The 25,701-nt window shown below is 42.4% G+C and overlaps 2 protein-coding genes across 11 annotated transcripts in view; one reads left to right on the forward strand and one right to left on the reverse strand.

The window, feature by feature from the left end:
• LOC131057370 (ubiquitin-like domain-containing protein CIP73) overlaps positions 1-25,701 on the forward strand; it is a 94,939-nt gene that overhangs the window by 42,022 nt on the left and 27,216 nt on the right. For 9 of the 10 annotated variants that reach the window (XR_009108975.2, XM_057991520.2, XM_057991525.2 and 6 more), the window contains exons 5-9: positions 15,743-15,861; positions 16,054-16,140; positions 16,260-16,430; positions 16,586-16,655; positions 16,790-16,959. Coding sequence is in view for 9 of the 10 variants with exons in the window: in XM_057991520.2 (XP_057847503.2) it covers positions 15,743-15,861; positions 16,054-16,140; positions 16,260-16,430; positions 16,586-16,655; positions 16,790-16,959 (617 nt within the window). In the remaining variant the exon portion in view is untranslated. Of the gene's footprint in view, positions 1-15,742; positions 15,862-15,919; positions 15,937-16,053; positions 16,141-16,259; positions 16,431-16,585; positions 16,656-16,789; positions 16,960-25,701 lie in introns of those variants that run through there. The other variant, XM_057991528.2, reaches the window with a different exon arrangement.
• Positions 22,736-23,883, reverse strand: LOC131876210 (uncharacterized). Its single transcript, XM_059221053.1, has 2 exons — positions 23,327-23,883; positions 22,736-23,203 (listed from the first exon to the last, which is right to left on the reverse strand). The coding sequence occupies exons 1-2, from the start codon at positions 23,552-23,554 to the stop codon at positions 22,751-22,753; spliced, it is 681 nt and encodes a 226-aa protein (XP_059077036.1). The 5' UTR covers positions 23,555-23,883; the 3' UTR covers positions 22,736-22,750.

Genomic DNA, 25,701 nt, shown 5'->3' on the forward strand with positions numbered 1-25,701 from the left:
CCTCCCTTATTTCCCTAAGCTTACCTCCGCCTCCCACCCATTAACGTACCCATTCACTACCCACACTACCCTAACCCTACCCCTATCCTATCCTAACCCACCTTCCTTCCCCTAGCCTAAACCCCATCCCATTATAGCCTACACCCCCTTTACCCTTCCATTACCCCCTTTTACCTCCCACTCCACTTTACTCCCCAACATCTCCTAACTCCTCCCACATCCTAAACCTCCTTACCCCACTTATCACGTTCTGGGCCCCACACACTCCAAAATGGAGAATTAAATAGATTTTTAAGGACTCTTTGCTGGGACCCATTAACTTTTGGCTTGGGAATTTAGAATGTTTTTTTTTTGCATTGCATGGGCCCCACCATAATTTTAAAATGAAAGAAAAGGTTTTTTAAGGAATTTTAAGTAAAAGGGAGAGCATCCACCTCACTCTACCCCTTCATCCCTTCCAACTTATCCCCTCCGTGACACTTCTTTACCACAACACCCCATCTTTGCCACAATATCCTCTTTTCTATTACACCTTTCCACTCCCTTTGCACTCCCTTTTCACACCCGTGGCATATTTGGGCTCCATTAAAACTTTAGGATGCAGAATATAAAGCACATTTCACTGTAAACTTAATCCAAATTTCCATGTTCACATCCTCTCAAAAGGGATTCACATTGGAAGATTCACTTCAAAGGTGGTGAAATCATTTTTTGAGGACATACAATGAGGATCGCCCAGCTAGTGCATACAGCAGCAATTGTGATATTGATCAAATTCTGATCATTTTGAGGCAGCAGTCTTGATCTTTTACTTCAATGATTTCACGTTGGCATTATAATCATCAGAGATCACCCCATAGGCAATTTGATTCACTCACCGATATATGATCAAGGAGATTTCCTTTTGAACTCAGGTTTGAATGACCACGATATTGAGTTTTGATACTTTAACAGTGATTGAAAGGGCAGTGAATTTGTCACTCTTCAGCAAGTTTGATCTTCAAGATGGCAATATAAAGTTCAGATCTTAGACTTGAATCGTTTCAGTGATTATCCAAGTCCAATCAAGGTGTCTTCATCAGTAACGATTTTGTGCCTTTGAAAGTGTGACATACCAGACCAGCTAGTTGACAAGGCTTTGCAATGCAAAGGTCTTCAATTTCACCGGTCATGTTTTGGTTTGCAATGGTCTCCTAAAATGTCACCCCAATCATGAAGTAGCAAAGCTATCTCAAATTTCCGCCATAGAGCAAAGATGGCAAAGCCCTCCCAAATTTCTTCCTTGATGTTATGTTGCAAAACGTCTTAGAAAGCCGATTACATCAAGAGATACAAACAAAAAGCAATCTGACCGATCACACCATCAATTGCAAAGGAGGGCAATAAAGCTGCTCATATCATCAACTACAAAGCAACATCAAATGGCCGGCCAAGTTAGAGAATGCAAAGAGACTCCAAAAGACAGCCTTAGCATCCCTGAAATGCAAACGAAGTTCAAAAATATGCCCAATGTAGTTAAAAGTCTGACTAAGTGGAGAGGTGCAAAAGGAGTTAATTTGGCTGATTCATGCATGATTGCAAAGGGTTATGAACTAGCCGATTCACTAATGGTTTGCTAAACAAGTCTAAGTTGGTTGACCAAGGCAAATGTTGCATAGACCTCTTAAAAATCTGACTTAAGATAAACTTGCAATGCTCTTCAAAAATTCCTTCTCAGTGTTTGATTGCAAAAGGTCACTGAAATTGTTGACTTCATCTTAGCATACAATGGTCTTCTAAATAGCCGCTAAGGTCAAAAGTTACAATGACTCCCTAGAAAGCCGCCTTCATGAGGAATTGCAATGGTCACTTCAAAAATCTGCCATCATCAAAATCGGCAAAGCCTCTTCAAAACTCCGCTTAGGTATGTTATCCAGCAAAGCTTTCATCAAAAGCCGCCTTGATGTGAAATGGTAAAGCTCCCACCAAGAGCCGATCAAGTGTTTGAATGGCAAAGATCTTATCAAAAGCCGCCTTGATGTGAAATGGTAAAGCTCCCACCAAGAGCCGATCAAGTGTTTGAATGGCAAAGATCTTATTAAAAGCCGCCTTGATGTTGTAATGGCAAAGGTACTCTCAAATTCCGATCACATCAAAATTGGCAAAGCTCCCTCAAAAACCTGCCAAGGTCTTATAAAAAGCCGATCAGGTGTAGAGTGGCAAAGGTGTTTCAAAAGGTCGATCACACCAATGATGGCAAAGGTCCCCAAAAAACCCGCCTAGATGTGCATAGGGCAAAGGTCTTATAAAAATCTGCCAGGGTGTTAAGTGGCAAAGGTATTTCAAAAGCCGATCACACCAATGATGGCAAAGGTGTTGTAAAACTAAAGGGTCAAATCATCAACAAAACAAGAAGTCAGTTTTCAAGTGTAAAGCGCCTAGCAGAAGAAATGCAAATTTAAATGCTTTTTTTTTTTAACAAAAACACGAACAAGTCGGCCTAAGGGGTTTGAGATAAAGAGACTCCTCTTCATTCCCTCCAACGCCTATATAAGAGGTTTCTTATTTTCATTCAAAGGGCATAACTCAAAGCAATCTGCTCAGCAATTTCAAGAAGATAGCGAACTTCATAAGACAACATTCAGAATCTAATCAAGAAGGGCAAATTCACCTACAAGCAGCTCTTCAAATCAGGGAGATTGTTGCCTGGAATAATCATTATGTTATGGTGTCATATTATGTTTATGTTGTCGTGGTAATAATGAGTTACGACAGTTAGTTAGTTAGTCGTCCCGAAGGGCAGTTGGACGCGACGGTTGGTCGCACCCCTTCGGGTATTATATATTGCATACCTTTCCTTCTTCGTGGCATCATGATAGTCGTGTCTTAGTGTGATGTTATAAGCACTTGATGTACATGGACTGTTGAATTAATACAGAAACTGGTTCTTAATATATCTCCATTATGTTCTGTGCATTTACTTCTGACATTTAATCGTTTACCCGTATGTGGCAAACATTTGGCGCTGTTGCCTAGACATACTCGGGAAAGGAACGAGCGTATGGCGCACAGACACGATGGGCCTACCTGTTGGCGAGATAAACCCAGAGGCCGACGACGCGCAAACAAAGCTCTACGACGGAGAAGACACTACAACGAGGGAATTCTCAATCCTGCTTCAGGTGGCCATCGAGACCTACGTCCAAAGGGAGGCCACGGAGGCTGACGTCCCAACAAGTGCAGTGTGGACCACACTGGAAGTTAGCCCCGCAACGAATTGGTTGATGAACCACCTCCCCCGGTTGCGTGCACAGGCATCACTGGCACAACAAACTCGCCTAGAGGAGATTGCCCGTGAGGAGTGACGCCAACAGGTCCTCCAACAGTACGCATAAAACAATCGTTGTTGGGACACAGAGCGCGATGGCAAGAGGCGAAGGGGAAATTGAACCCTGTAATAATTCCGACGCAATGTTGACATAAATTGTGGCCGAAAGGGAAATAATAAATGTTTTTTTTTGTGTACATGGTGTGTGCTTGCTATGTGCGGAAGTGATTTATGCCCAATATACTAAATAAGGACAAAAATAAAAAGATACAAAGTGACGAATGGGAAGTGGCACAAAGAGCATTGAATCTTAGACAACAAATAGAACGAAGGCGTAGGCTAAGGCAGCTTGCCGAGGGACGACCGACCAAGGGGTTGCTCGAAGGGAACCCGGGAGGTGTCATGGAGGTTGCGGAGGTAGAGATAGACGGGGAGAATTACACTCTCTACACTGTCGTAGGGTTGCCCGAAGGGAACCTAGGAGTCACGGAGGGTGCCAAAGGAGAACTCTATAGTTCGCCAGAATACCACTGTAGGGTAAGAAGTCGCGAAGAGTTGGTGGAACAAACAAGGTGAAGTCTAAACTTGATTGACGCTACCAGAGACCTACTAAAGAACTTGTCCATTTTGGAGGACAACCGGAGGGAGACGACCGAAGGTGACGGTACGGCCGACGGTGCCGAGGGAGCACAAGGGTACCGTACGGGAGGCAATTTGTTCGGTTCGGGGTCAACAACCTTCTCTGGAGGACCCATGAGTGGAGGGTCAGGTGCATGAGGCGGAGGATCACTAGGTACAAGCACACAAGGCACCAAAGGAGTGAGACCCAGTGGTGGGATGGCAAGTAAGCAGAAGCCGCCGAAGTTAAATAGCGACGGGAAGGAAGATCCCGTCCGCCATTGCCGCACTTGCGAAACCATATGGTCAGCGAATGGTGTTACTGACCAGGACGAATTGGTAACACAATTTCCAGCAACTTTACGGGGAGTTGCCATCGACTGGTACTCGGATATCGATAAAACTGTAGTGGCCACATGGGACACGTAGCGGAAAGCCTTCGAGAAGGAGTTTCGCCTACTTCGAGACGACAATGAAATAGTAGCCGAAATCTATGGCACAAAGCAGAACAAGAACGAGATGGTCCGAGCCTATAGTCAGCGGCTCAAGGAACTGGTGGGGAAAATGGAAAGTCAACCAACGGATGGTTTGAAAAAGAGATGGTTCGTGGAGGTACTGAAACGCTCCCTCCGGAAGAAGATATAAATTGGTTCACCAACCTCGTACGACGATGCATATAATAGAGCGATGGATCTCGAGAGCGAGACCAAGACATCAAGAAGAAAAAGGAGGATAGCTCGTTCAAGGATGATGACTCTTCCGAGGGAAGCAGCAACGATGGCGAGTCCGGCAAAAAGGTGCAAGCCCTGCAGAATGACATGCTGAGGATAATGAAAGAGCTAAAGGTTATGAAGGGAGGTCTGAGCAAGACCGACGAAGGGGAGCTTTGGTGCACGGAATGTAAGACGGACGACCACACGAAAGGCTCCTGCCCAAAGAAAGCCTATTGTGATATATGCCAGTTGATGGGGCATCCCACCAGGGAATGCCCCTACAACATGAAAACACGAAACCAACAAGTATTGCTTACGCAGGAACAATCAACTACATCGGGCAGTACTGGTAGCTCCCAGGCAAACAACAATGCAACATCGGGAGGCTACTGAGATAACTGGTGGGGAGGACGAAACAACAATAACAATACAAGGAGCCGGATCCAATACGACTCCAAAGGCCGACCGATGATACAATGCAGAGTGTGCAGCCAGTGGGGGCACTTCGCTCGAGACTGCCCGAAGGGAGAGGCAACACAATATTTGTGCAAATGGTGCGGACCGGGAGACCACGAAGACACCACCTGCCCGAAGTCCGGCGTCAACTTGCTCAATATCGAGGAAACCAAAGAAGAGGAAGTGCTAGCCGTAACCCGTGCCCAAGCCACACAAGCAACGTGCCCGGACTCGGAGACGGAGAAGTGAAGGGTATGGGAAGCACGGGAAGAAATTGAGAAAGAGATACGAGAAAGGGCGAAGGCGAAGGGTACTTCCAGTCGACCGGAGGTGGAGGAGGCTATACTAAATCAAATTTTAAAACTGGAGGTGCTTGTGAAGGTACACGACCCCCTCCAGACAATGCCTCAATTATGAATGGCGTTGCTGAATAATCTCTCCCAACCATGCACCAATACCAACCACCGCACAAATGTTTCTGGGGGGTCCGCAATAGACCCCATGCTGCTGGCAGTTAACACTGGAAGGAACCCGACCATTGTGGAGATGGGTATCCTTGGCACCATTCTAACCGATACCATCGTCAATGGTGGATTAGGAGTGAATGTTCTTCCAGAAGAAACCTGGCAGAAGCTGGGGAAGCCGATGCTGTGGCCATGTACATTCAATCTGCTGGGAGCAGATCAGCATGGAATCAAACCCATCGGGACACTGATGGGCCAACAAGTTACCATCGGGACGCAACCCTTCATACTGGACTTCGTGGTAATCCCACTAAAGAAAAAAGGGTATGATGCGGTCTTAGGGAGAGGGTGGCTGGTGGCAGCCAAGGCCACCCACAACTGGAAGAACACTCTGCCTATGGAGAATGGAGGAAGGAAGTTTATCATAGACCTTGGGACGCAGTTGGTTAGTGAGGAATTGGCATCATCTTCGAAACCAGAGGGTGAAGGAGAAGGCGACCTGAGGGATGAAGGATGAGGTTGCAGGGAGCCCAACGACGAAGGGATTCTCAAACTAGGAAAGTGCTCCGAGGATGAGACGGGGTCATTGAACGGGCTCTTCCACTGGCAGATGGAGGATTACGAAATGTTCCAGAGCTACAAGCTCGAAGTAGAGGAACCAGAGCAAGTAACAGAGCAGGTGTACCTGCCAGAATACAGAGAATATTGGAAGGGAGACGCCCCAAACCTCGATGACGTAGATAATCCCAAGATCATTTGTGTTGGCAACGATTGGATCCTTGTGTGGAAGGCCGCAACCTTCAAAATCTTTATTCTTCTTCTTCTTCTTATGTACGGGAAGGAGACCGTGGTTCCTGTAGAATTTAGGGTTCTAGGTCTTCGGATGGCCATTGAAAATAGACTTGCCATCAACAGGTCCAAATTGAAACCTTACAATGAGAAGCGCACAGGGGACCTGAGCGGCCGGAAGGACACCCGAGAGTCTGAAGGGGGGCCCGAGAGGATGGAAGGGGACTCAAGAGGCCGGGTAGGGGACTCGAGAGGAACGGGACCAAAGCGGGAGACTCTTGGACGAGGCAAACTGAGAAGGATGAAGGGCTATCCCAGAGATATGAGACCCGAGCCGAAGACTCTTGACAATTAGATTAGAAAAAAAAAAAAGAAGAAGTGGTGGTTGGACCACCGTGCGGTGGAACCACTGTGTGGTGGGACACCGTACGGCGGGACATCGTGCGGTGGAACCACGTACGGGGGGCGCTGTGCGGTGGCACATCGTACGGAGCACCGCCATGTGGTGGAACACCGTACAGAGCACCGCCATGTGGTGGAACACTGTACGGAGCACTGCCATGTGGTGGGACACCGTACGATGGACCACTGTTGACGAAGGTCACCGGCCTCTGCCGTACGGCCACTACCGTACACCCGCACGACCAAACAACATCCACCGTACGACCTTCCCAAACACTGAACGAGAGACCAATCATCGTACGACACCAAGCTTCGGGTGACCCCAGTCGCCGTATGGCTCAGCCACCGTACGACAGACCACTCCATCATACGGCAGATAACCTCTGTACGGGCTCGAGACATTACAGTTGGTAGGCCTGCAGGAGCACAGCGACGGCGACAGCGACAGCGGTTTAAAAGAGGGTGAAAGGAAAAATACCATGGTACGACAGGGATAAAGGTGGTGATGGCATGTGAAAGAAAAAAAGAAAAAAAAAAACGACTAGATTTAAAATCATTCGATGGAATCTTGAGCGAGGACACTGAAAAATTAGAGTGGAGAAGTAGGTTTTTGGCATCTTAAAATATCACAAAAAAGATGTTCGGACCCCACGAGGGGCGCAGCCCCTCGATCCCATTGGGGGCACTGCCCCTAGCCCCTCAATTTCTTTTGAGCTACAATACACTTTTTGGAGTTGGGTGAAGGGCATCCGAGAAGTCACGGTAAGTGTTGGGGTTGTTCCGTACTGTGAGGAAGAAGCCTGAAGCTAAGCATTGGCGGGGAAGCCATAAGCCGTAGAGGGAGACAGATTTGGAGGTTGCGAACAAACAGAGTTTGAAGGAAGGCATTGCAAGAACGCGAAGTCATACGACACCAGGGAGTTATTCAGTTCAGTTTATAGCCTTTGGGGAGTGTGATGGAGGATTTGAGGTGTCTCCTAGCCTTTGTGCCAAAGGGTTGTGGCCACTTCCAGGCATTTATGGTACGCTTTGAGGAACTCGGAGTATGTTTCGGCTGGATGTGAGGTTGCCTTGGTGGATGCATAGAGGGCTCGGGAGGAGCTGACCACCAGGTTGGAGGCCGTAGTAGCGTGAGACTTAGCTCAGCATACCTAGAAGTTGGATGCCGAGAGGGCAGCTCGGGTGGCTATCGAGGACAAATTGGCTAGGGAGACAGTATCATTTGCGTAGCAGTTGGTGGAGGCTGAGACTGAAAAGCATGTTTTGCAGACAAGATTGGTTTAGGCACAGAAGGACTGTGATGTCAAGGAAAAAAAAGGAAAAAAAGACCTCCTTTGCGGAAGCACTAATGGTGACATCCGCACTTGAGCATCGGATGCCAGCAGAAAAGGGTTTTCAGGTGAGGACGCAACAGGTGTATGGGTTGCGGGCTCGACTGGCGTCAGCAGTTCTATACCTTGAATGAACATCATCTCTATTTTGTATTAAGTCGTCCGGAGACGACTTCTTTTCTTGGGGGGGATGATGTTGCCGGGAATAATCATTATGTTATGGTGTCATATTATGTTTATGTTGTCGTCGGTAATAATGAGTTACGACAATCAATCAGTTAGTTGTCCCGAAGGGCAGTTGGATGCGACGGTTGGTCACACACCTTCGGGTATTATATATTGCATACCTTTCCTTCTTCATGGCATCATGATAGTCGTGTCTGAGTGTGATGTTATAAGCACTTGATGTAAATGGACTGTTGAATTAATACAGAAATTGGTTCTTAATATATCTCCATTATGTTCTGTGCATTTACTTCCGGCATTTAATTGTTTACCCATATGTGGCAAACAGAGATCAGTGAATTTTCTGATTTATAGCACCCAAGGAAGGCAAATTCTCTCCACAACAGCGATGGTGATTTCAAACGCACATTTTTAAGAAGAGTGAAATCCATTCAATAGTCAGATCTGCACCTCTGAAAATCACGATTTTCTCTCTGCAATAGCGATTTTAATAGAAGAGTTTGATCATTACATTGATCAAACATTCATCTACAAGGGAGGCAAATTCACCTTCAAGTAGCAATTTTGATAGATTTGATCATTTCATTGATCAAATACTCATTCACAAGGAGAGTGGAATCGATTTGAAGATCAATATTCTGATTTGAAGAACATTTTTAGATCAAAATCTGAGTGTGATTAACCCTGCATCTGCATATAAAAGGCGGAATGAGATCTCCAAACATATGACTCAGACCTTGGAGCACTTCAAAATCAGATATGGGAGTGAAAGATAGAATCACCATTTCATCATCATTTTGAAGACATACCAAATTGTAGGTTCCTACCCATGTGTGTTTGATACTATCTTTGTTTATTTTGCAGGTAACAAAGGATAAAGATACGAACTGCAAAGAACATCAAGAAGATTTAGGACATTGCAAAGATGAAAGACTTGGATTCAATAAGAAGACAATATCAAAACAAGGTTCGCGCTATAAAGAGGTGATTAAGGAAGGAATCAAAGACAGTTCAACATCAAGATCAAGTTTGAGACTTGCAATGCAAAGATCAGAGTCAAGGTTCTGGAGCATGAAAAGGATAACTTACATGATGAAAGAATGTTTTAGAATCTTGAATTCCCTTCGGGAATCCAAGAACCAAAGCCATTACATTGAGGAGTCTAATCCCACTAGGTGCACAATTCATCAAATGTATCATGAACAAGGAAGGATCAATCAAGGTCATCACACAAAGCCTATATCGAACATGATCAAGGATGCAGATAGTTTCAACAGAGCTAATCAAAGTTTATTAGTCACAACGATGCTTCTCATCATCATCACATTGAACAAACTGGATTATATTGAGTATCAAGAGATATTGCTCAATATTCATTCATGATGATCTATCAAGCCTACAAGTGTAAGATGAGATGGCATCCTCGTCATCATCCCAGTCATTACTCCACCAACCAAAAGAATTCTACATCAACATGTCCAGATGCAACGAATCAAACTCATCCATGGGGGCACAAACTTCGATGTACCTACCCCCACTATTTATTGGTCACATATTCTAAAGATTACATGTGTCAAAGCATTGTAATTATTTCATTGGCCGGAATAAGGTTTGTTGTAACAAATCCTAATTAGGGTTTCATTGTAAAATCTCGACCATTGATCTCAAATGAATCCAGGCCATTCATTGTAATGAGCTCTATATAAAAAGCTCAAGCTCTTCATTTGTAAAGGTTAATAGCAATAGAATAGTGTGTAGTCTAAGGATAGGTAGATTAAGAAGATAGAATAGGAGTTAGATTAGGAGGAAGAATTGTTGTCAAGACTTGTAAATAAAATACTCTTTTCATTGAAGTTATGGTGAAATGTGTTATTTCAACAAGTCCCATGGTTTCTACTTCTCATTTGCTTTCATGTTGATTAGATTGAATGGAGGAATTTGTTGAATGCATTTGTGTGGAACTCGTTTAGTCCATACCACTAGCCTCTTGCTGATTGTAAATGCGCCTTGTATGGTCAACTGGAATGATATGAGCTTAACTTCAAATTGTTATATATCCATTGCTTATGCATTAACTTGAATGGTAATCAATGTTTGATGATAATGATTTGAACATCTTTGAATTGCACCTTAGAAGATTGCACTGAGCTTGTGTCAAATTGTTCAGTTTGATGGTGAGACCTCGCCCAGTAGGATTCCATCGAATCATTCACCCTTCTCTTGCATTCTTAGGAATAGAATAAATTCTCTAAACCCCATGCCTTTTGCTCTTTTTTTTAATTTTCTCAGCAAATAGTTAGAATCCAAGTTCCAACGATTTAAGCATTCAACAATTTAACGTAAGTCCCCTTGTGATTCCAGCATAATCACATCGACCATTGAGCTTATCCACACGTCATGACCCGACATTGATGAACCTTGGAGTTGTCTCAAGTGATCCTTAAGCTAATCTTCAACATTTGACTAACTTTGTTCAAGAGAGGACAAGATACTTTTGGGTATTTTATTTTGTGTTTGCTTGTGCCTAAAAAACACATTAACACCTATCTAATGAGTTTTAAGCAGTGTTCCACGGGCGTTGGGGACGGGGGGACCAAGGGTCTAAATTTGGGGACGGTGGGGGCTTGGCGGGGTGGTGGTGCTCATATACTTATACATATACATATAGTACTTGAAAAACTAGTTTTGAAAAGATGTATAACAGTATAACAGTATAAGAATTAGATTTCAAATGAAACTACAGGAAATACCAAGATTACTTAGATTAGCAATACAAATTGCTAAAAGCAAATAAAATTTGACAAATGAAATTGTCAAATTGGAGATTTCTCATTTCTATCATATGAATATCGAAAAAGGAAAACGAAAATACGAATATCTGATGCCATTGCAAAGTCTATAATAATAAAGATGATTACATGATTCATCATTACAATGAGTAGCCAAATACAAATACGTGTAGCAATAGCATTACAAAAGAGACTAGAGTCAAATACAAAATGACAAAACTCAAAATGTAGCTAGGCCTCTAATCATCTGCGAACTCCTCCTCACTGGAGCTGCTGGACTCCTGAAGATCAAGGTCCCTCAAGCTGACACCAACTAGCCTTGCATCTGAAGTGGTAGGATCATCCTCATCAATTTGTGAAGGCTCCTCTGGCTCTACATCCCATCGTGTTGCTGGACTCTCCTTGTACACAAGTGTCTTGTGGTCCATGAGATGCAAAGAACTTTGTACAGCCACAAGCTTCTCTGCTCTCTTAGAGGTAAGTCTGTTCCTCTTAAGAGAGTGGATGAAGCTATATGTAGACCAGTTCCTCTCAGCAGCTGAAGAACTGGAAACCTGGGATAGCAGACGGATGGCTAGAGTGGTGGTCAAAGATTTCGGGCCATGACAATTCCACCATAAAAGTGGGTCCTCCTGTGCCATGCTGTCTATATCCATCTTTGCCGCATCTGAATAACCTCTAAGAGTGGCAAATCTTCCCCACTCAGTGCGCATTGTGCCGACATCTCTGGAATCAAACATCTTCTCTATGCACCTTAAGAAACCCGCCTTCACCTCATCATCCTGAATCGGTGTCAGTCTACTCGGTATAGCCTTGTACCACTTAGGATTCAAGGCAAAGGCAGCCATATGCAAAGGAGTGTTCAACTTGTCCCATCTACGCTGAATGATAGGCTGGATTTGCTCACTGTAGAATGCTAAAGAGGGGTCCTTCACTTGCACAACAGCCCTCATCTGGTCAAGCATAGAGTCAATGCACTCATACACCTCTCCAAGGTTAGGTGCATCCCCATCCCCATATCTGATCACCTGGAATACTGGAGAAATGATAGAGACAATGTATTTCGCATCAGTCCAAAACACATCACTCTTCACTATCTCCTTCACCCTTCTCCCCTGCTCTGTCTTGGCCTCAACCCACCTATTCCACTCATTAGTCATAACCATGAGTTGCAATGCCTCTTGCAACTCAATCATTCTCTCCAAGAGAATGAAATAGGATGCATATCTAGTCTCAACTGGTTTCAAGAACTCCTTCTTCGCGAAGGTCCTGAAGAGTGCATGTGAAGTGTGGTGGTTGCAGATAAACATCTGCACATCTCTCGCATTGGTGACCACTCCTCTAATCCAGTCTATCTTCCCCATGTCCTTGAGTGCATTGTTCATGGCATGCACACAACATGGGGTCCACCAAATGTGTCTATAGGCTGCCTCAATGAGTCTCCCTGCTGTTCTACACACATGGGCTGCATCTGTCACTACTTGGACCACATTTTGTGGCCCAACCTCCTCAATAGCCTCCCTAAGGACCTGAAACTAGAAATCAGCATCTTTACGATGCCCTGTACAATCAACTGCTCTAAGGAAGTATGGGCCCTCTGCACATGTGACCATGACGTTGATTAGTGGACGATGGCTAATGTCCGTCCACCCATCCATAACTATGCTGCACCTCGATTCCACCCAACATGCCTTCATCTTCTCCATCAAAATATTGATCTTGGAATAGCATTTATCTAAGATCGAGGTCCTCATTTTCATCTCCCCTGGTGGCACATAAGATGGTCCTCCCTTGGCCACCATAGCCGTCATCTCCCTATAATAAGGAGACCGTGTAACATGAAATGGAATGCCATTGGCAAAGAAGAACTTGCCAATGGATTCATCAATCTCATCTCTCAGCTGCACATTAAACATATGAGCAATGGGGTTGCTTTGTGGTGTCTGCAACCTACGTTTCCCAGCCCTGGCAGTAGTAGAAGTGGAAGTGGATGGAGATCCAAACATCATTCCTCCCGTCTGCGAAGCATGAGAAGTATGTGGCACATTCTGGTTGCCTTGAAGTGCTGCCCTAGCAGACAAAGTAGTAGGCATTGAAATATTTGTGTCATCTGGAACCCCCCAAAGCCTGTTAAACTCAATTTTGTACTGTATATTTTTGGCTTCCTCCAAAAACTTACAATGTTTCACGCCTTTTCCTCTCCAAAACAGAAAGTGTGCATTCACCCTACTAATGTTACCGAACCATTCTGTGTCACAAATATTGCACTTCCACTTCCTTGTTCCCCCACTTGAATGTGATGTGCCTTGTACTGATATTCGTGAAGCAAACTGTTTTAGAGGAGACTTAGGATCAAAATGACCCCTAGTATATGGTGCCAACAACTCTGAAGGGCAACCTGTACTAGCTGGTGCACTTGCCATAGAACTCGATTGGGCTCCAGGATCAGCCCCATGGTCACCCCCCTCATTTTCAGGTTCATATTCTGAATCATTCTCACTATGAGAATGGATTTCCATGTCATCTTCACTCATGCCTTGGGAGTTCATTGTGAAATTGACACTGCATTTCACAAAATAAAAATAAAAATAAAATCAGCCTAGTTTAACAATGAATCATTTTGCCCTCAAGATTCAACATCAAATCTCATTTTGAGTCTTGAGATGAATAGGGAAAAAAATCCAAAAATGACATAGAACAATGAAAATCAGAAAATAAAATTATAAAACAAAAAAAGAACAAGAAAAAGTTGAAAAACCCTACCTTGTGCTTGAAAAATCTCTCCAAAATGTAGAAGAATCTTCTTCTTCCTCTTCTTCTTGCTTCGTCTAGCTCCTATCACGCTTGCAATCAGCTTTTCTCACCCCTTCAATCAGTCTTCTTCGAGTTTTTCCTCCTCTTCAGCTTGCTGGAAAAAAAATCAGTTTTCCAAAATGAGAGTTAAATCTTAAAGAAACATGCTTTTGTGTTGTTTTGGGGGGTAGGGTGGGGTCCATGTCCAATTAGGGTTACCCCTTAACCCCCCCAAAAGGCACATGTTTTTTAAAAATTGCCTTTTTCGGTTTGTTTAGACGTGGGAATGCGGGAGACGCCTAGGCATCTCCCCGTCCCTCGAGAGACGCCCTCGAGAGACGCATGGGCGTCTCTCGAGAGATGGGGAGACGCCCAGGTGTCTCCACGTCCCGGCGGCGTTTGGGTGGCGGTGGCGGGACGGCGGGGGGCGTCGCGTCCCCGTCCCCCCCGTCCCCGAGATGTTTCTGATAGGGGGACGTGCCCAAAAAGGGGGGGGACGCGTCCCCGTGGAACACTGGTTTTAAGTTATAATAAATGCTGCAATTTGAGCTATGAGAATGCTACACTTACTCTCCATCCTTGATTTCATGTGAGAAGAATTCCACTTTCTTGACAAAGCATTTCAATAAGATACAAAGGTCCAAACATCCTTTTCTGAGGCATTCTCTCAGCTAAAGGTGTGAAAGGCCGTTCCTGTTACAGCTCAAGAAGACACATGTTCTGTACGTACAGAGGGCTGACGTATAGGAGTATTATCAGTAATGGTTTTCTTCACTCAAAACATCCTCTCCCAAGATGGGTAGGGGAATCTGCTCTGGGGAAAGAGTTGAAAATACAGCTTAAGCTGATTTGCTGCTTGCTTCTGACACTGTAATAGAAGGTTATCCTTCAACACAGCAGTGGCAGCTGCCACTGAAATTCTAACAGCAGCTGTACTGGAACTCTTGAAGGATGTAGAGATACCACATTTTGCTGGAGAGATCTGTGTGTCATCTGGAGACATAGGAGTGTCAACAGGATGAAGCAAGTGGTCATGGTCAGGACTAACTGGTGCAGCTGAACTGCTGTCCCCAGCTGATGCTATCTTCAACTCTTCAGCAGGGAGCAGAACAGTAGAGGAAACAATCGGTATAGCTTGTTATAAATTGAGGAAGGGGAGCAATTTAGAGGATTGAAACATTAGCATCCAACCCAGTAGAGGTTCCCTCTAAAACAGATGAAGAGAATGAACCCTCGATGACAGTGAATAAATGGTGTTTGGGTTTGAAGGAGGTGCAGGAGTGGGAGCCATGTTTTTCCTTTGTCTGAGACAATTTTTTTTCCCTTATATATTTTATTACTATTTGGTGCTTCTAGTGTTTGCCTGGATGCTGTTATTCTTTCATTGCATGTCTCTTGTATCAATGTTTTGTGTGCTCCTTTGTCCGTTGTTGATTTGTCATACAAAGACTGACCAGAAGCTCGTAAACATCTGCTGTTACTAATTTTTTTTAATAGGGCTGGGTGCTATTGACTTGTATCTTCCTGTCTAAATTTTCACTTGTTTCAGGGTTTCTTTTGTAACTTTATAATTGTGCAGAGTTTTGGGAAGTACACAATTTTTTCCTTTGTTTACTAGCTCATTATTTGTAGTACTAGTTTGATTTTATTGAAGTTGTCTGGACTCTGGAGCTTTCAGCTGTTCTTTATAGGTATACTTTATATTTACAGTTTTACCAAGTTACCAACCATCTACTATTTATGATTTTCTATAGGACATTGATAAATATTTCATTTCATTTTTATGTGCCAGAGAAACAGTTGAGGACTAATTATTATTTGCAACTGATTGGTAACTGTTAAGCGTGATTGCCAATTTGCCATATTAGATACTGAATATTCAAAACTTTTACAGGAGCTGATCCTACAGCAGGTACAGGTCGTAACAGGAATGGGCAAGTTGCTCACAACGTAGTGTTTGGGACTTTCAATCTTCAAGACCAAGGCGAAGGTGGTTTTCCAGATCTTAATAGGGTATGCATTTACATTCTGGATTTTACTATTATGACATGCCTAATATTTGAAATTGGTTTTCCAGATCTTAATAGGGTATGCATTTACATTCTGGATTTTACTATTATGACATGCCTAATATTTGAAATTTGTTAGAACTCCACATTATCTGAATAGTAGCCTTGCTAAGATAATTGAATAATTTTTTTGAAGATTCTTGCTACTGTGCTTAATTCTATTGGAATTGGCAATCTATCTCCTGCCAATGTTGGTACTGGTGCTGGGCCGACTATGATGGTGGTGAGTATACACTAGCTAGTTTAAACACGTTGCATTTATTATAAATTTCACACTAGATGTGAATTGTTCTTTTGAGAGCATGATGCATTTATCAAGCTGTTTTACCAACTTGTGGTCAGCAAGGAAATGCTCCAGATGGCGGAAATCAAGCAGATAGTGCTGCTCAAGTTTCTCAAACTGTAAGTCAGCAACCACCTACTCAGGCAGCTTCCAATGTTCAGTCTGAATCTGCGCCTCGTAGTTTGAACATGCCATCTGCACCCCAGTTACGTCTTACTTCCCAACATATGGTGAGCATGAGCAGTGTTTGTTTTGGTTGTATTTGAAGTTATTAATTTCATTGCTTCTATATTTCAGCAATTCTTCATTTGTATGGTACATCTTATTATAACTGCATCTTGTGCTTATTTTGTCTAATTTGTTTTGTGCTTTCTGTTCTTTTCAGGTTATTCCTGATGCATTGACAACATTATCCCAATACTTAAACCGTATGGTGCAGGCTTTTTCACACGATGGTGAGAACAATTCCTGTTCACTTTGAAATTTGCTATAGTTCTGTAATGTATACTGTTGGTATACAGCCCTAAAACTTAAGTTAATCAATAGGTTTAGTTACTTGATGGCTTATATTTTGCTTCTACTTTTACAGGATATGAGAGTCAACCTCATTCTTTTACCCCAAATACAGGATCACAAGACCAGGCAGCTGCATCAGGGATGGCTTCATTTTCCAGAGGGTTGCCAAGGCCTGCTGCCTTAGGCAGCCTTGTTCAACACACACAACAACTTCTTAGTGGTCCTGCTCGAAATGCATTTTCTGTAAGTTTCCTAGTAACATATTAGTTGGTAACAAAATATTATTCCAATCGTTTATCCTTATTTGACTTACACTGTAATTTGTAGTGTCTAATTATGGTATGGAACGCTATCCAACCCTACCCCTGGAGTTGGCTATGCATCCTCCACTGGAAAAGTGTACCTATCCTTGAACCTGTTTTCTTTGTGTTATTTATGGTTGGAAACCCACCATTAAGAAGACAAGATTTTACATGGAAACCCTTTCAGGAGAAAACCACCGCAAAAGATTGCTTATATAAAACTCCGTTACAAACTTCGTAGGCACCAACCTATAGGAGACACCAAACCCCGCTAATTTTTGTAGGCACCAACCCATCGGAGACACCAATACCCACTACTGAGCACCAACCCAGCAAGAGACACCGATCCCTTCTATTGAGAGGCACCAATCTCTAATACAACAAAGTCTTAGTCTTCTTGAGAATAATTCTCCTTCAAAATATGGCTCAAAATGATCTTCTTTTATGTTCTTCTCCTTAAATCTACTTTGAATGATCTTCAATATTTCCTTCACAAACATCTGCTTTCGCTTGAATGATATATCTCTTTATTTCACACACATATTCCAGCTGCACTTGACAAATCTGCATATATTTCCTTCATGATTCTGCATATATTTCACAAGTCTGAATGCATTTCTTCATAAATCTGCATGTGTCTCTTCACAAATCTGCGGCAACACTCTTCAACATGTATTCTCTTTCACAAATCTGTGGCAACACTCTTCAACATGTATTCTCTTTCACAAATTTTCATCATTCTTCATATTTATTTCTGCTCTAAATCTGCTCAAAATCAAACAATTGTCATTGGATTGAAACCTATTTTACTCCCCACTTCATCTTCTATTTATACCCAATTGTGCCTCTTCACCCAATAGGGTTGGCCTTCTCAAGGGAGGTTGGCTACATAAAATCAATTAATAATTTTAAACATTGAGCACAACACTAGATGAAGGTCGCTCCATTTCAAACATAATATGGGTGCCAATAGAAGAAATTAGGTCGGCTCATTAAGATCAAATATTTTACTTGAAAATATAATAAATGTTTTCCCCCTTTTTACTTCCTTGATGTTTTGGGTAACAGTTGCTAGCAAGCAACATGGAAAAATACAAGAGAGTCGACCTTTTTACTTCCCAAAACATCAAGAGAGCCACCGTAAAGATCGACCGACCTTAGTGTATTATCAACCTTTTCTTTTCTTATGTTCTCAACCTTTTCTTTTCTTTTATTGTGATGAGGAGCCCAATAATTCTAGTGATGAGGAGCACTTCACTCCATTTTGTTATTTTGAACATTTTTATTCATCATTGTACTCCTTGCAATCATCATTGTGAAATCTTGAATATAATATAAATTTTGAATTTGACATTTTCATTGTTTAATGTTCACTTCTAAGTTTAGTAGTTTTTAATTTTTACTAATTTGCCAAAGTTTCATTTGTAATTCTTATGCATCTTTTTCGAACTAATTTTTCAAGTTCTATATGTATATCAATGCCACCCCCACCTTCGCTCTGCCACACTCCCCCTACTGTCCACTCGCCATAACCAAATTTGTGCCCTTGGTCCCCCCGTTCCCAAAACCAGTCCCTGCGTCCCCTTATCCCCTCATCTGGAAACTCCATGGAACTATGAAAATAACTGAACTTGTAGAATACTAGATGAGTCTACTTAGTAATCCATAGACAGACTTGAACAGTTACTTCATTATTTGTGAAAAGACACTATGCAAAAGTTTTGTAAGTTTTTCATAGTCATTTGTTTAACCAACTGATCACACTACAACCAAAAATGAACACAATGCCAATGGAGACACTCAATCAAGGTTGATTTTACACTTTAAACTCATTCTTTAGGGATCACAATAAATTTAGGGCAAATTTGGGATGAATCTAGATCATCAAAATACAAAAATCTGTCTATTCACTTCACTAGAATTGAAACCCTAGTTGTATGAAAGCTTCTTCTGTTTGGTTCCTCCCCAAATTGATTTTCTCATCCTTGAATAATGAAAATGAACGAGTATATACCCCATATGTGCAAACTGGTAGGAAAACCTTGAAAACCCTTGACCATAGCAATTGCAGGTGGCTTCCATACCCTAGCTGCCACTGTCATAATTGTTGGATGTTTAAAATACCCCTTTGAAATCCACCAACATTTGGAACAGTGAGCAAATTGTTCCTTGTCCAACTGCCATTTCTTTGGATATTAATGATTTGTGAAATCTTGTGCAATGATGAGGAAATTTCTCAAAAAATTTGTTGGAAGAGCGGCTTAGAGATGGTGTGTTGTCGTTGGGATCTGCAACAACAAATAGTGTGGGTTGGGCTCCAAATTTATCCATTGGATCTATATGCAAACTTGCGTTTTCAATGATTTTTGGGGGTTGTTGAATTAAATTTGGTTGTTGCAGGGACAAAACAAGTCGTTAATGGATAGGGTCGTATAGGAGGGAAGGTGGCAGCTGTAGCAAGAACTGGTAATAATTTCAAATAGTTGAGGGTTGGAGGAGACTCATATCACATGCCAAATTTGGAGCAATTAGGAGTTGAGGTTGTGACACAAGTATCCAAAGGGATGGATGGATGAGGATGTTTGAAAGTTTGATGAATAAATGATGTCAGCATGATGTCATAAGGACTGCTGACAGCATGATGTTAGCATGACAGAGCTTAGTTGGAAAGGTTGGGATGTTGAACTTTTGGAAATGGCATGTCCTAAGATGACAAGTTCAATAAAGGGATGTCAGGATGGAGAACTCCGACACTCTGAAACAATTTGACAAAAGGCATATTTCTAGGGAGCTGAGAAAGGAAGGGATGGTATGAAGGGAAGAAGCCCCAAAAATTTGAAAGACTGACAAATTAAACACTTACGCAAATTTCACAAGTTTTCTAGGCGGGGTTTCAGAATTGATAAGAAAGACATGTAAGGACAGATACCCTTGAAACTCCAAAAACACACAAAAACAGCAAGGAAAACACCAGAAGTAACCCCAAACTTTGAATTCCATGGATTTTAGCATCATTTGACACTGAGGAATCCATTTCAAAGTTTCTCAGATCAGTTATTAGCAAAGGCTGAAAAAGTCGAATGCACAATCTTTTGAGTAGAGCAGAGCAAAAATGAGACACATTCAATTGGGGTGCCAACACCTTTAACTAGACATCCAGATCTAGGTTGCAACAGATAGTGAGGATGTAGATTTTGAAGAATGCCATGGACATCATTCGAGAAATGTAGTATTGTGAGTGATGGGAGAATAATCTCGAAGTAGAACATTACTACAGGATCTAAGATGGTTTAAACCATAGTTGAACTACTCGCGACTCGGCTCGACTCGCCAAGCCCCTGGGAAAAAAACTCGGCGAAAACTCGGGAAAAACTCGGAAAAACTCGGCGAAAAACTCGGCAACTTAAAAACACGCTTAAACTTAGTAAAAAATGCATTTTTTTTGCAATTTTTAATGAGAAGATGCATCCAAAGAGTCAATAAATGATAACACAAAAGAAACAAGCTGATTCTAGATATATTTAAATGCAAAGTGTCTACAAAATCGCATCCTCATGAGGAATGCTGATGGCTGGAAGCCTGAAGCAAAATAGTAAATTACTAAATAGTTTTTGTAAAACCAAAAGTAAATACATCATCACAAATTACAATTACAACTTCCTCTTCCCAGCTCTAGCAAAAACATGGGGAGAGGTAGAACTAGAGGGTCTAGACCAAAGTTCCCAGACTCGGACTCGGCTCGGACTCGGCAAGGCCGACTCGACTCGTGACTCGGCTATGACTCGGCAACGACTTGGCAATGACTCGGCAAAATTAAAAAAACCTTGAAATTAAGAGATTTTTAACAATTTAAAACTTGTTTCATGCACCCATTATTGAATAAAGCCCAATTATAATGTGTGCTAGCTTGTTATGCCATGAAAGGCATGCTGGTAGAGTATCTACTTGTTTGGGGCTTCTGTTTAGTATTTTCTTTGGCCAAATTGAAATTTTGGGAGCACCAACATGAGACATCATGATCATCTTCACTTGGAAACTGTAAGGAATGCTTGTGTATGGTAGCATTAAATAGTGTGCTTTTTGAACTTAGGTTTTACCTTGGGACTATAGTTGACCTTGGTCTTTCTTGGACCTCTTAGTTTTTAGGCTATATATATGTTGGATGGAAGGGGGAATTGTGAGGCCAGAAGGGTTTGAAATATGCTCCTCAGAGACATGTCCCTTGCCAAAAATAACCTTGTGCCCCATGGGGGGATTTTTTGGGATGTGGGGATAGGTAGGAAATATCCCCAACTCACCCCCTTTTTTCAAAATTTTAAGAAACATCCCTGTTGTGAGGTACTTACACATCGCCCCATTGCAAATGAAGACCCCCACTTTTTGCTTTCTAGCGTTAGCTCTTTTAGTTTTGTTGTTGGTCGTTTTAGTGTCTTAGCCTTTGCATTGAAGGGATTGAGTTTCTCAAAGGTCATCAAATCAGGTGGATCTCCTCAAGGTGGAGTGAAGGAGGTTAGGTCAGTTGAGTGATTAGGGGTTATTTAGATCATTCCTAGGGTTTTTGTGTACTATCTGGTCACGCTTCAAGTTGCTAAATCAAACCTTGGTTGAATGCATAGTGTCCTCCTAGGTCCCATCCCTTACATCAAGGTCAGAGTGAACTCGCCTTAAAAGTTTGGAATGTCATCCTGATCCTGAAATGGCCTGAAATTTGACTAAGTCTGGAAATTTGAAGGATCCTCCAAAAACTAGATTTTGCATTATAACTCACGGAGGTCCGAAACCACTCTCAAACATCCTGACAATATATATGGAATATAACTTAAAGTATAAGAAAGAGAAAAGACATAAGGAAATGTCACTTATACTTAAATGTTATATTCCATATATGAATCCTGACGAAGATACTAACTTGTCAAACAAGTCAAAACATTGACCTGTGGTGGCCGAGTTTTGGAGCTTGGACTCGGCGAGTTTTGCCATAACTCGCCTGACTCGCGAGTCAGGCGAGTTATGGTCAAAACTCGCCGAGTCCGAGTCCCGAGTCAGCAAAACTCGCCGAGCTTGGCTCGACTCGCCAACTCGGCGAACTCGCCTGACTCGCGGCGAGTTTGGGAACTCTGGTCTAGACTGTCTAGTCGTATAAGTCTGCTGTGGGACTGGGCGTGACTGTGCCTCCTCGCTCGGTATGGTTGATTGAGACTCATTCTCCATCCTGGATGAAGCTATGTCTCCACCTGCCTCTGGCACTGGCAATGAATCCTCATCCTCATCCTCATCCTCATCCTCCTCAATGTCATCCAGCCTGAAACCAAATCCACCCCCCTCCTCCATAGCCTGCCTCTCCAAATCAGTGATGTCAGTGCCGGAAAACAATGGAGGCTGCTCCTGTGATGTCCAATCACTGTAAGGATCTATATCATCCAAGTCAATTGGACCACCTTCTAGTTCCTCTACCTTCTTTACGCGCAATCGAAGATTATATTGCACGTAGACAAGGTCATTGAGCCGTTTCTGCGCTAACTTGCTCCTCTTCTTCGTGTGGATTGCTTCAAACAAGCTCCAATTGCGCTCACAATTGGATGAACTGCAAGGCTGACATAAGACTCTGAGGGCAAATCTTTTGAGATGTGGGGTGTTTCCACCCCAATTTTGCCACCAAGCATCTGCAAAATAAATAAAATGGAAAAGTTAGAAAGCAAAGAGAAAAGAGAAAACATAATTTATCAATCATTTTAGTCTTTAGATCCCAAAATCCAAATGGCAAATGTTATACCTGGGGTTTGAGTGGTTCTTCCTCTCCTAGCCAGCTCTGAAGAGAATAGCTTACCCCTTCCTCCCTCATAATTTTGGAGCTCACTCACAATGAGGTCTCTCTCCTCAACATCAGGTACCATCCTCTCAATGCATGTACTGAGGCCCTCCATGACTTCTCCATTCGAATCTGAGTAAGAACCCCCGAACCTAAAACGAGGGTTGAGGAAGTACCCTGCTGCATGAATGGGTTGGTGGAGCTGATTGTTCCACCTCCTATCAACAATTTCCCAAATGGGATCAAATTTGAGCCTATCCCCCTTGTAGTAATTTTTGATAGACTCTTTGGCCCTATCCATGGCCTCATAAAGATATCCCATTGGGGTTTTATCCCCATCCACCAAGCGAAGAACTCGAACCAAGGGCTCTGACACCTACAATTGAAAAATACAAATTACAAAAAGATCAAAATTTAAATAATGAAGTTACAAATTAGTAATGAGAGACTTGAATCAAAAATAACTAAAATTTAAAAATTAAAGTTTTGAAGTAACAACCTTCACAATCTCTGCAGCCCTTTGTGCAAATTGGTTGTCGAAGACTATGCATGCGACAGCCTCTCCTTCAGGCTTCTTTGAATAAGGTGAGTTAAGCCATTCTCCACTCACAAACATTTGTTTCAAAGAAGTCAATGCAGCAAGAATGCTTTGCAACGTCAAGAAAATCGTTGCAAACCTTGTGACACCAGCTCTCACCAAATCTTTCCCTTGCGTGTGTTGTCTCATCAAATTTAGGACCCAAGGGTGATTGTAGATATATTTAGTGATCCTCCTTGCATCTTCCACAACTGGAGTCACCCACTCAAGTTTTCCTATGTCCTCCAAAAGAAGGTCAAGGACATGTGCTGCACAAGGTGTCCAAAAAAGAGTGGGGTGCCTCTCTTGGAGGATTCTTCCTGCAAAAGAAGAATTTATTCTTAAGAAATATGCAACCAAGTAAAACAAAGCCCACAACAAATGAGAATATTGCTAATGCCTAAAGGTGATAATTCAAAAGGATTCTACCTGCTGACACATATGCTGCTGCATTATCTGTGATGATTTGCACCACATTCTCTACCGCCACCTCCATGATGACACGCTCCAACATTCCAGCCAATGTTTCTGCATTTTTCACCTTGTTGGAGGCATCGACAGATTTCAAGAACACTACATTGTCCTTGCAAGCGACCAAAAAATTGATGATGGTGCGGTTCTTGCCATCTGTCCACCCATCAGAAAGAATGGTGCAGCCATAATTTGCCCAATCAATTTTTTGATCCTCCATCACTTCTCTTGCCCTAGCAACTGCATTTGTGAGCAACCTGTAAATGCAAAGTGAAATTAGGTATTAGTACACAATTTTGATTTAATAAACAAGAAATCTAAAAAATAATTAAAAATGAAATCAAGTGGACTATGTAGTAATTTACTAACCTCCCACTCAAATCCCTGCGAGAAGGGGCCTTGTACCCCTTTACTGAAACTGTCATAGCAGTCACCAAATTCAACCAATAAGCATTCTCCGCCACATTGAATGCAATGTTGTTGAAGTACCAAAAATCAGCAACTGCAATGTCAGTTTTCTCATGTACCTCCTTATTCCATCCACTAGCCTCTAATGATGGTTGTCCTCCAGGTGTGTTTCTGGGCACAAAATAATCACCTATCGAACCTGATCGTTGTGATGGAAGTGGAACAGGGCCCCGGCCAGGTACTCTACTAGAGGAAGCAGAAGCAATGGGTGAGCTGATGGTCGGTTTGCGGATACGTGGGCCACGCCGAGAGCCCACTATGCCCTCAAGTGCTTCTTCTTCCTCTTCAAGGTCAATAGAAACACCTTGAGATTTAGCTATGGCTGATCTCATGGCTAGTTTTGCCCTCTCCCTTTGCAGTTTCTTCTCTTCCCCAGCTGCAAGTAGGGCATTCATTTGTCTTTTTATTTCTTCATTGGTCCCAGGGCATGCTCTAGCATCATGCCTATCTATTCCTGCAAGGTGGTATTTGAGGCGGTTGATGCCTCCATGAAGTATTCTCTCACACTGTATGCATATAATTGACCCAGGATCGGGTCCCTCATAGGCATACCTCCATGCCCCATCTCTAGCACCTCTAGGACGGGTGCCTATAAATCCAGATGGGCATGGATCTAGTGGCCATTGCTCCCTTGCCATGATTAATGCTTACTTAACCTACACATACAAAGTGCAAAAAAAAATTAACATTTTAGTTAAACAATTTAGCACTAAGCAAACTATCTACATTAGTTTAAATAAATTTAGACATCATTCGAAGTTTTTTTTAAAAAAAAGTAGGGTTTGAATTTTTTTTTGAAAACTAGATTCTTCAAAAAAATTGTGAAAATTCAACAAGAATTGTGTTAAATCTTGTGTAAATAACTTAGAAATGATTTAGACTACCTAGGAATCATTTGTAATCAATCTAAATGCAACAAAAAATAAACAAATTGTTTTAAAAAAGCATAGAAAAAAAAATTAAAAAACTTACTTGGAATCTGATTTTCCCTTCAAATCCCCTTCAAATCCCCTTCAAATCCACTTGGAATCACTCAATAACCACCCCAAATCACCTTCCAAGCCTTCCAAATGAGTTTCCCCCTTCTCAGCCCAAAACACAATTGAAAAACAAAAAAACAAATTTGTTTTAAGCCGTTTTCGGCTGTATACAAAACACGGGCGAGTTTTTTTCAAAAACTCGCAGAGTTTTTGGCAAAAACTCGCCAAAAACTCTGCGAGTTTTTGCCAAAAACTCTGCGAGTTTCCTGGCGAGTAGAAGTCGTTACTACTCGCCAGGGGCAAAAACTCGGCGAGTTTTTGTGACTCGCCGAGTATTCGGCGAGTTTGTCATCTATGGTTTAAACTTCCTTGATGTTT

The sequence above is a fragment of the Cryptomeria japonica genome, chromosome 5 (genome assembly GCF_030272615.1).
Source record: "Cryptomeria japonica chromosome 5, Sugi_1.0, whole genome shotgun sequence".
NCBI lineage: Eukaryota > Viridiplantae > Streptophyta > Pinopsida > Cupressales > Cupressaceae > Cryptomeria > Cryptomeria japonica.

Bases quoted from the DNA above. Each gene is read 5' to 3' on its own strand.
- LOC131876210 (XM_059221053.1), bottom strand. From the start codon at position 23,554: ATGAGACAACACACGCAAGGGAAAGATTTGGTGAGAGCTGGTGTCACA. The intron at 23,204-23,326 runs GTTGTTACTTCA...TTTCAATTGTAG, and splicing joins GGGCTGCAGAGATTGTGAAG to GTGTCAGAGCCCTTGGTTCG.